Raw genomic sequence first — 11,627 nt, forward strand, 5'->3', positions numbered from 1 at the left:
CAAGACTTATAGATAGCCACTGGAGCCAGGGGAAAAGCCCCGGTGGGTTCCGGGGAAGAAGCCTATAGCCTTATGTATAAAAAAGTCGTATTTAATTGATTTATAAGGTTAACAATTTACAGTTAAACATACCTACGTTCAGAAAAATAATGTTTAGTCATTGTTATATTTTCCACATTCTAAGTTTTAAAAAAAAGTGTGTTTTGAACTATAGACGAATGGTGAATAGTGGAGAAAATTGGTATGGTGTCTATTACTGTGGTGTTGATAGTCTTGTCACAGGGGCTGGAGGATCCAGAAGTTTTCAAACGGTGGGGTGGGGGCACAACAGTTTTAGAATAGATGTGAGTAGTACATAACATTAATATGCATTGACATTTTTAGAATTTAGTGGCAAGACGAGGGGGCACGTGCCTCCCCGTGCCCCTACACGACCTGATAGGTAGGAAAATCACAATCTCACGAGCATTGGCTTTGCGAAAAAAAAACCAAAAACACATTTGGTAGTGAAATCTCGGAGCGTTTAAAGGTAGAGTAAGCGAAAATTACACCTCCAAGAAAAGAGTAATGCACGTTAAAACAATAAATTAAGGAAAACTTTAAATCCTTCGAAAAAATTACTGTCTTGTAAAAAAGTAATTTTCTAGACCACTGACGGGTGGTTGAAAGTGTCCTGGCACTATTTTTAATTCAGCTTCAGCTTCTAAAAGTACTTCCACCTAATTTTATCTCAGGTACCCAATTGTTTAGGATTTTTGGAATGGCTTCAATGTGGCGAGAAATCTCCAATATCAAGACATCGCGAGTTCCGTAGTGTTGGTATAAAAGGCAAACGGTGAAATATTTATGCCACACCTCTTATATTCATACATTTCATCAAGGAGTTTGGAGTTAAGTAACCCTACCATGGTAATAAAACAAAATTAAGAATCTGATAGTTGTTTTCACTTGGTGATGTCTTCGTTTTCATTTCCCACAGCAATTCTAATTTTCATTTTGCGGCTTATGTGACCACTCCATGAAGTGGATAATGAAGGGCTATCAGTATCCGTTTCATTCAATATCAGTATCCTATTCGTATCCGTATCCATTAGTACCGAAGGGCCCGGATTAGTGTCAGTATCAACATAGAGAAAATAGAACATTTCTCTGGTATCAATGAATAGATCATTGTTTTGAGCTTTGGCTTGACGGCATCACTTAATTTGTGTTGATATTTTAACAGTAGCCAATTCTAATAGGCCTATAGTATTTATTGTGAATGTAATCCATACGGGTATATTGACCCCTCGATGGCATTAATTTGCGGCCATACTTGTTTAGATATTTTTGAAGATCAGTACACCTCAGCTCATGTCATAACAGCCTGTGGTGTGTATTAATCAGCCCGTTATCCTCTTTTGAATAAGTAACACATTGAAAGCTATGCTTATTTAAAATATCAACAGCCTTTAACTATACTGTCGTTATAGTCACGTACCTCCTCACGAAATTTCATCTTCACTTACATTTTTTCTTATAATAACCAGTAAAATTTTCCCAGGCTCGGTGTTCTTATTTTTTAGCCGATTTCAGGCTCAAACTTAAAAAAAACACAAAAAATTATTATTGTACAGCAGTATATTGCTGTACTGTCTTATAGGGGATATTACATTGTCACACTTACTGCAAATAAGGTATAGATACTGATTTGTTGGTTTTTCGATTAAAAAAAATAAATAAAAATCCCATTTTACATTTTACCTCAACCTCAATTTGGTCTTAATTTTTAAGCAATTTCAGCCTCAGTGTTATAAAAAAAAAGTGTAGCGTAACATAACAAATTCAAAATACTTTGGATTTCAAATATAATATTTAAGTTTTTACACAGTTTTTATTCCTTAAAATTTGTTTATTTTAATGTTTATTTTCAATATAGCTTATAATTACTGAGGCCTACAAAATTTCTTTTTTTAAGTACCGTAACTCGTTAATCTTACTTCTATTATATAGTGACCAAATTTTGATTTAGTTACAATTTTAATTAGAAAATTAATCTTCATTTTCATTTCAATAGACCATTGTGTCGTCAAACCATTTATCGTTTTTGGAATCATGTCTGGTCTGCTCTATGATAAAAGCTAAAGTAGGGCCTAGGCGATACATGTAAAAACTCTTTTTACAATTAAAGATAAATCGTACGTCTAGTGATTGATTGATATTGCGCCCTTTGAGTCATTACGTTGGCAATGTTTGGAGATTATGCATTACTGTAAGCCATGTCGTATTTTGTTTTGACATTAATTGAACAGAAGAGAATAGTCGACCCCTGCATTCGTCAACACTCCCCTCCAATAACATTGTGGAATATGACACTCAAATAAGACATATTTCTGTTTTTCTAGTTCTAAATTGATCTGTTTAACGTTGTCATGTAACAACACATGATTCTATTGATTGCGCGCGCCTACCAAACCAAGAGTATAATGATGTCCTCCTTTATTTATCAACCAATCAGAATACTCTTGTCCATCAATATTATTGAGTTCAGAGTACTGCACGGTAAGTGATGCTTTGCATCCGATTTTGAAGAATAGGCCTAATTGCCTGCCTGAGCGAGGTAAGGTAGTACGGTCCTGTTTTTCAAATTCTTTGAAACAAAATTAATGTTTGACCAGCTGACCAACCGAGTTTCAGGAGCGCATTTAGACACAGGTAAAATTAATTTTTTCCCCTAAAGTTAGCATAATGTATAGACCTAATAGCCACAGGGTACACCTATAGGCCTACTAAATTTTGATATTGTAGGCCTAAAGATCAATTATATCGTATCTTTAACATTTTAATTCGATACAGTAATTGATAATAATAATTTTGGAAACTTAACTGGGTGATATACGAATTTGAAACATAGGCCTAAGTTGGAGTGGGGAGGGGATGAAATGTGAGGCAATTTTAGATACACAAGAGCAGGCCTACGACTGAAACATAATCCCGTCCAAATTGTCAACATCAATATTGTCAATACTTTTGGTATGCAAATAATATTCAGTTATAATAATATAAAATTAATATTCAGTTATTTATATAGCGCATTTCTTTGCAGATACAAAGCGCTTCTGACCCCGGTCATTGGGTCTAAATGTTTTATTAGGCCTACTGCTGTAATCAGCGCAGGAGCAGGCAACCCCACCAGGTTCCCATTTATACTCCTGAGTGGAGAGAAGCAATGATAAAGTGTCTTGCTAAAGGACACAAGCGAAACCCACAGCGAGGGACAAAACCCCGAACTGAAGGGTGGGAAACGAAACCCTTCCCGCTGCGCCAAACCACTTCTACGAAACCCATTCCTTGTTCATTGATGCCAAGTTAAGTCGTGAATATGAAAAAGCTATCACCGTCGTATTTGGATTCCAGTTCATTTCTTTTGTACAGCAAAAATTTTTAATTGATTGTTGGCACAGTACCATACGGTACCTATTGCGCTCATTTGAGATTCTTTGACAGCCTTGACGCAGGCCTACGTTTCTCATTGGTACCATGCTTGCATTTAGATAACCGCACATCCTGTCAACATCATTATGCTTCTATTATTGTACTTCCTGTATTATCACTGAATTTGTCTGACGCACTTATCGATCGTTGTGTATTTTTTCAATAATCAGAAAAACCGATTTAATAGTCCTAATTGAATTCTACAATTGTTGCCAAGCCACTTTGTCCCCACACACCCACCCCACCAATCGTATTTTGAATTCTTGATCTTCCCATTGCGACAATTTACGTGGTTGCAATATGATTTTGTTTATTGGTAATTCGATAAGAAAGCACATTAATTTTACCCTGCTTTTAATTCGAATTCGTTTGTAGGTATGGACGCATAATTAATTTTACCATCATTATCATCATCATCATCATCATCATCATCATCATCATCATCATCATCGTCATCATCATCATCTTCATCATAATCATTATCATCGTTATCGTCCTGGTCATCGTCATCGTTGTCGACGTCGTGATCAATCATTTATTAGGCCTAGCTTCATCATTATATTATAACATCATCATAGTTTACGTTAAGGTCCCTTCCATGTGTACTTTTGCTCGCCGCACCACTAAATCAACTGTAAATTTAATCAATGTATAAATCATTTTATGTCTAGTAGTGTCGTTTGAAAATGGCAACGACTGAGCATGTAGATGCTGGCCATGGCGACGATGTGAAAAGTGCAGCCAGGAAGACTCTAAAAAAATCATCCGATCAGATTAAGAATGACTCCTTCAATTATGCTTGGGATAAGTTTTACGGCAAAAAAAACTATAAACCATCATGGATACAAAGATCTCCAAAGGACAGACTACCAACAATTACAGCCAATTCGGATGAAACTGGTAAGAAAACAGTCGTGCTGAAAGGGGACGTTGAGTTAGCGCACGAGTACCAGGTAAAACTGGTTGAAGGTATACCGATTCATCATCGAACTAAAGATGAACTAAAGCCGCTGGAAATTTCCGGGAAAGTAGTTCCCAATGAAAAACAGTTAAAGAAGTGGCGTGACGTTATAAAATTAAACGGCATAGATTCTGAAGGCAGACCATTTTTTAATAAGGTAGTCAAAGATACAGATGTCCCTAGATGGATGAACGAAAATGACTATGGGGCAACGATTGTACGAAAGTTTGTTCATAAATCGGATGGAAAACAGAAAAAAACTGACAGCAAGCCTATTAGAGGCAAACCCAATTTGGCCCACTATGATATGGTCACGAAATATGAAAATCGCATGAAGCACGCTGACCTAAAGTCTATAGGTTGTACAACTTTACCAGACAAACGTACGTTGAACAGACTTGCAGAACAATTTGATATTCCGCCTGATGTCGGGACGAGGGATTATGGATCGTCTGTAAGAACAGTTAATGAGCAGACCGAGACTGAAGGCAGAAAGAATTTCCACGCAGTTGTCAAACAAGTAAATGTTCCGAAATTTCTAGATGAAACTTACAGGCCACGTTACTTTTAGGCCTTATCTGATAACATGAATTGGTCATACCTTCGAAATAAATATCGATTGGAAGAATAGGCTACGAAAGGGTTTGTCCATTTATCAAATTTTGTGACAAATGACTATGATATGCTCATATTTAGCTGTATTATGACATGATCATGCCCATAAATGGACAAATCACACAAATTTGTCATAAAATGCGATAGTAACATAAAGTCATATAAGAAGCAACCTGCTTTTAATGCAAACTTCCGATAAACCTATGTTAAATATTCAGTATTTTTCCTTTAATGTTGTACAATTGTTACATACCCATAGGCATATACCTGTCTCTTATACACATCTAGATGTGTATACATTAATCTGTATTGGTAAAATGAAATTTGTATTAAGTCTATACATCCAAATAACAAAAATTATAGCTATAACTATAATTACAGTCTTCAGTGAAAGCAAATTAAGGCACAGTATTCATATAAATTGAATTTCGAATGCAACAAGGTAAGGAAGGAGAATGGTTATTATTGATGTTTAGTCTGCTCTAAATGAGATTCATATTTCTTTGTCAATATTTCGCAAACCGGTGTTTTTGACAATAATGGAGGTCTGCGTCGCTGTGGTATCACTGGCCGGCTATTTAGATAACTAAAGAAACACTAAGTGCTATTTACACATAAACGAACGAAACCAGGTATAGGCCTAATGATTTTTGAAAATTGATGATTAACTCAGAGCCGATTTGGCCTATGGCTAAAAGGAACTTTCAATAAAACTGTGATTGATGTATGCCGAACAGGTGCAGTAGTTCATTAGTCAGTTCTGGTAACGATAATATGCTTTATGTCGTCTCATATTATTATGTATGTGGCTATTGACCACAATCTTAAATTAATTGTCAATTTTGATTGGATGATAAAGTCCTAATTCAAACCATATAAACACAATCAAACAAGATTTAAGAAGTGATTTATTTTTTGTAGAAGACGTCTCTCAGTCAACATTTCTATTTCGTGTGACTAAATGTTTTAAATGAACGAAGTATAGTATTGTTGATTTGAAAAATCTTCTTTTTTTGTTTGGCGTGGTAAGAGAAATATTCATGTATAATCAGCTGCATGTATACACGATTAGCGCTTATGTAATCATTAAAGTTGCAGCCTCAAATTTATCATGAGTATTTTAAGATCAGGTAGGTTTGTTCAGTGAAACATAACAATCCACCTGATGCAAGCGAATGCCCACACTCGATTTGCACTGTGTATAAAGGTCTTTCTGTAAACTCTGTGTGCACGATTTAATTTAATTACAGGTACTGTATCACAAAGAGCTCGATGATGACGATAATGATGATCAGGAGCAGGAAAAGGAGAATGCATGTTTTTAATTTGTATTGCTGTGCCTAACACAAAATTAACAGTATATATTCACATGAATAAAAAAAATAGAAAAATTATTGCATTACAGCAAATTAACTAATGATTTGTATTGTAATGTTAATGGTGAAGATGGTGTTTAGATTGATGTGTGTGATGATTAATGGTGACTTATTTACGACGATGGGTGACGGCAGTGGTGGTGGTTGTGATGAGCGCGGTAATAAAGAGCATCTATAGATGCTGAATAATGCGATAGTGGTGGTAAGATAGTTACGACAATGTCACATGACTGATATGGAAAAGAATGGAATGGTGGTTATGAATTTTTTTTGTGTGAAAATAAAAACAACATAATAACCAGATGTTTTTTCAGCGAAGTGCTTCTGGTGGGGGGACTTAGAAGCAATCCTCTACTCATTGGCCATAATGCACACCGAACCAACGACTTTAATGTCTCTTACCGGAAAACGATTTGCTACAGAAACTTGCATTTTAGCCCTCCAGAGAGGCGGATGAAATTGAACCAGGGGAACCATAGGTGTTATGAAGATGGTTCACATAGTATGGCAGTATGTTCAGCGCACACACAGTTGCTACCACCAATTTATAAGCCAACTGAACTAAGTTGCTCCCATGATGACGTTGATGGTGAAAAAGGCAACACATCAGTGGTGTTTATGATGATGACGCGTCGATGATGATGAAGAACACGATGGTTATAATGATAATTGATTGGTGATTGTGATGCTGATGGCAGGTGCCGCACTAGCGGGGTCGCCCCCACCCACGTCGGGGACCACTGGACCCCCGCTTGGACAACCTGACAGGGAACTTCCAGAAAGGTCGTAGGGGAAAAACCAAACCTTGAGCACCGAAAGTACAATTCAAACATGCCTTACTAAGCTGTCAAATTTTAGGGATTAAAAACTGTTTAGTGCTAGCAATACTACCCGGTTATGTGCGACGTGATGTATACTATTACGATCGTCTGGGTTACAGTGGCGGCGACACCTCTTCTTCGACAGGGGGCCTAGTAGGCCTACCTCCGACAGGGGGTTAGTACCCACAGGGGGACACTTATAACTTGCATGGTTTTCTATCAAATTACCATTTTTAAATAAAGAACCCTATAATTAACGCATAATGTTATTATTTAAAAAAAAAACCCCCAACAAATTCATTTTTCCCCGACCTGGGGGGGGGGGCTAGGCTTCCCCGACGGGAGGGTGTGTGGACCCCTTGTCAGGGAATTACTAGTGCCGCCCTAGGCTGATTGGTGATATTGAGATGTTAGGGTATAGATGCTGATGATAGTACTGACAACCACCACCGCGGTGACGATAATGATGATGATGATGGATGTTGACGACGACAACACCACCCACCACAACAGCAACAAACAATAGATAAAAACATATTTTCTAACGACTACTTGTACTAAACTAATGCTTTAAGAACGATTTCAAAGAACTACAAACCACTCTTATTTAGAGACGTTGCTGTTACACAACGGTATTATAATATCCAAGAACAGAAATTCTTAAGTTACAAAACATATTTTAAGGCGTCAATATACAGCTAAGCCCCACTCCTTAAATAAAATTTGGTCTCACAAAACAAAACGTAACGCACGAAAAACACGTGCGTTTGCGAGACGTTTGCTTGCACAATCGTTTTTTTCTGGCACTGTTCTGATTGGTCAGTTGTTAAGCCTGGTTTCCCTAAAATCGCTACCCTGTCGCTACAGTTTTTTCAGTACAATCGTTGTACTGTACTGTACTGCGTAGCAGTCCCCGAAACATCCAGGAAGGATCCCGCATCACGGAAAGCTGTCCGCGTGTAGCGACTGTATGGAAACCAATTTCCAAGGTCCATTGTAGTGCTGGCCTTACGGTATACTACACGAAATTTATTCATCAATTTACTTACACGACTTTCAAGTTTATATCAAATTACATAAACACAAATTGAGATGAGAAAGCTACAGGTGGTGTAAATCATACTCTGCAATTGTTGTCAAACTTAAATCTTACTCAATATGTTGTTCACGACAAATATAATATAATCGTATGATGTATATAGCATTATATATACGAATTTGGATGTTAACAGGATTAATGAACAAAATATAGGCAACATAAACAAAATGATCAGTGGCGGCGCCAGGGGGGAGTTCCCCCCCCCCACCCCAAGATAATTTTCTTGATATATATTTTTTTACATATTAGTAGACTATCTATAAATCGAATAAATAGGCCTCTGAAACCCGTAAATTGTCACATTTTTGGGGGCTTAGCCCCTGGACCACTCTCAAGGCATTTTTGGGCGACGTCCGACCACGCCCACTTTAGGCCACCCCCGCATATCTCTCCCTAAAAACCTGGCGCCGCCACTGATGATGATAAAGATAATTTAAATATTTGTTTTCTTTTTGCTGTGAAGAAAAAATGAACGTAGAAATTCATCCAACGTATTTCTTTAGGAGATGAATTTATTCATATTTATCATAATGATAATTGTGCAAACACCATTAATATTTAAACACATGTTCAACATCTGAGCAGTATTTACAATATGGTCGATTTTTTATTTGTAATAAACGTAAATGATTAAATAATAAATATTTTTCCATAAAATATTAACTAGTTTAACTACAAACGTCACATGCCTACCAAAATATTCGTTATTTATACAAGTGGCAGTAGAAGAAAAAAACTATCAGAATTAGGAAATCTATTGGGCCTATGTTTAATAAAAAAAAAAGATTTATGAGAATCATACAGTAGTGGGAAATACAGTAGGCCTATTTGTTTGATAACCTGGATATGATATCCCGATTAAGCCTGGTTTTCATAAAATCGCTACAATATTGCTACAGCATGTCACTGTAATCCTTGCACTGCGAAGCTATAATCTGACGCATTCCCCGATTCAAGCGACCAATTAGCGTCGCTGAAAGGAGACGGTGATAGCGTGCAGAGATTTTATGTAAACCGCTGAAAGGAGTCGGTGATACCGTGTAGCGATTTTATGTAAACCATACTTTAGAGATGAGTAAACAGACCATAAACAAGTTCTACTTTGGTACGATTTTGTTAACATTAAATCTACTAAATTAAGTTAGTATCTTTGATTCATAAATACGTTTTTGAAAAATAATCAATCGTTTTTTCTTCATGTCATTGAATATATCAAGCCATGAGATTTATAGGCCTAATAATCGGAATTTGTTTATAAAATTAACAGGGTGATTATGCCGTCTCTGAATGTATATATTTTGGAAAAAATAACCATGGCTTTCTGTAATTAATTACAGTAATTAAATCATGTGTTACAAACACATATATTTTGTTCGTCTTTTAAGCTTATGACTTCCTATTGAGAGCGTCTGATTTCATGAGATCTTGCCAAGCAGTTACGGTGGCTGCTGCCATCTGTGTTGAGGCCGCCGAAGAACTGCTATCCGCCTGTGTTTCTGCTGCTTTCTCGTCTATTTCATGCGCGCTGAAAAGTAAATTTACAAGAAATAGCCTACTATATACAGAAATCATTGAATATTGTTATTGCTGTATTTGCCGTTCATTGTATGGGAGATTTAAATCCTAACAAATACAGTATAAAGATTTTAAAATAAAATATACTATAGGGTGTCGCCGTTCCCCCTTTTCATCATATTGCGTCTTATGTTCCATGTTAATCACAAATCAGACATCATTACTGCATTGCTAACCTGTTTACTATACACTCATTTGCAGTGGCGTATTCATTTCCAAATGTAAGGCCGTCTTATTCATACTTACATCAGCATTTTTTCAATGCAAGGAGCAATGTGTTCCCACGAATATTTAGTGAGTTTCCTAAGCTTTGATGTCCAAGTTGGCGCCAACTTCAAACACACACGGGATGCGGCGATGCACGATGCGGCAACCAATGATGGCATACATTTTGAAAAGACATGATCTATCAGAATGCACCAGCAGAAAATATTACTCGGCTAATCAAAAATATGTTGTTGAAACAAGTATAATGAACTCCATATATTTGGCACATTTATCTCTTTAAATTCTTTACTTGGTAATCTCTCCAGTAACAAACTGTCCTTCCACGGGACTATGGTTTTAACTAAGGCTATGTTCTCACACGGCTGCTAACGGTTAGCAGGATCCGGATCCTGCTAACCGTTAGCTGCCGTGCGTCCATACGAGAAAATCCCGATCCGGATACCAGGAATATGATGATCGAATCACTAGCCAATAAGAAACTGAAATTGTAAACGCGTAAGTGTGATTGGTTGATGATAGAAACGCGCTCACTTGCTAACTGATAGCGCTTGCTAACCATTAGCGGGGTATCTAACGGTTAGCGCTAACCGATCGGGCGTTCTCACACAGGTGCTAACGGTTAGCGCTAACGGTTAGCTCCCGATCCGGATACTAGGGCTCTCGTGAGAACCAAGCCATCGTCTCATAATGATGTTGTCACAGGAATCGATCTCAATACGTTTTTTGAAAAAGCGAAAAAAAAAACAAAACAAAAAAACCGCAGGCAATCTTAGATAGGCCTACTATAAGTTCTAGTTCGCTTCTAACATTAATAATCACACTGAATATCGACTTTTGTAGCATTCGTTGGTTTGCGTCAAAACGCATCTAAATTATTACGTTAGTGTAACAAAGTTTTGGGAAATTCGATGAGTCTATAAAATAAGGCTACGCATTACGCTGCCTATCACGATATGGTTAGGTGACTCTGTATGCTGTATGATAATGTTCGTTGTTGGTTGAATTCGTGGAATGTTGTAAAATCGTCTAAAACTTGCCTTGTAGTGAAATATCTAGAAAATATTTGGTGTATTTCTGCATGTAAGTTACAGCATCGCTAAGAGAAGAGAGTGGTTGTCCTGCATGCAGGTCCCTCTCGCATACTGCATCAATTATGTAATAATCCATAAAGTGTACAGCTGTTGGTATTGAAACTTGCCAAGAGAAAAAGTCCAGAAGTAGTAGTTCCATTTTTAGATAATCACCCTTTTTATCGGGTTCATAAGCACAACTGTTGAAATTGCAAAGGTGTATGACTTTGTCTTCTTTTTCTTCATACTTTGCTATGGACAAAATGAATAAAATAATTATCATTACGCCTACTATTAGTATTCTTCATGAGCACTGATCACAATAGGCCTGTTTTTAAATTTGAAATGCATGTTGGAGTATAATTCAGATAGGTAGAACACTCAAATATACGCCATATAATTTGCGTC

The 11,627-nt window shown here is 36.9% G+C and overlaps 2 protein-coding genes across 6 annotated transcripts in view; one reads left to right on the forward strand and one right to left on the reverse strand.

Annotated features, from left to right (window-relative positions):
* The first annotated feature begins 2,585 nt into the window (after positions 1–2,585).
* On the forward strand, positions 2,586–5,300 carry LOC117114020. 2 transcript variants are annotated; one of them, XM_033257549.1, is made up of 2 exons: positions 2,586–2,694; positions 4,149–5,300. In XM_033257549.1, the coding sequence occupies exon 2, from the start codon at positions 4,161–4,163 to the stop codon at positions 5,004–5,006; it is 846 nt and encodes a 281-aa protein (XP_033113440.1). In that variant the 5' UTR covers positions 2,586–2,694; positions 4,149–4,160; the 3' UTR covers positions 5,007–5,300. The 2 variants fall into 2 exon arrangements, with proteins under 2 accessions (XP_033113440.1, XP_033113442.1); XM_033257551.1 differs by having other exon boundaries at positions 2,598–2,694; positions 4,146–5,300.
* Positions 5,301–7,853: 2,553 nt separating this feature from the next.
* The window catches only part of LOC117114023 (cyclin-J-like), a 6,824-nt gene continuing 3,050 nt past the window's right edge, over positions 7,854–11,627 (reverse strand). For all 4 annotated transcript variants that reach the window (XM_033257553.1, XM_033257556.1, XM_033257555.1 and 1 more), the window contains exons 3-5: positions 11,187–11,471; positions 10,168–10,327; positions 7,854–9,871 (exon numbers count right to left, since the gene is read on the reverse strand). In XM_033257553.1, coding sequence (XP_033113444.1) covers positions 9,733–9,871; positions 10,168–10,327; positions 11,187–11,471 — 584 coding nt within the window. In that variant the 3' untranslated portion in view covers positions 7,854–9,732. The remainder of the gene's footprint in view (positions 9,872–10,167; positions 10,328–11,186; positions 11,472–11,627) is intronic.

The sequence above is a fragment of the Anneissia japonica genome, unplaced genomic scaffold, assembly GCF_011630105.1.
Source record: "Anneissia japonica isolate Jap-2015-1 unplaced genomic scaffold, ASM1163010v1 scaffold281_len866295_cov195, whole genome shotgun sequence".
NCBI classification, from domain to species: Eukaryota; Metazoa; Echinodermata; class Crinoidea; order Comatulida; family Comatulidae; genus Anneissia; species Anneissia japonica.

Bases quoted from the DNA above. Each gene is read 5' to 3' on its own strand.
- LOC117114020 (XM_033257549.1), top strand. From the start codon at position 4,161: ATGGCAACGACTGAGCATGTAGATGCTGGCCATGGCGACGATGTGAAA.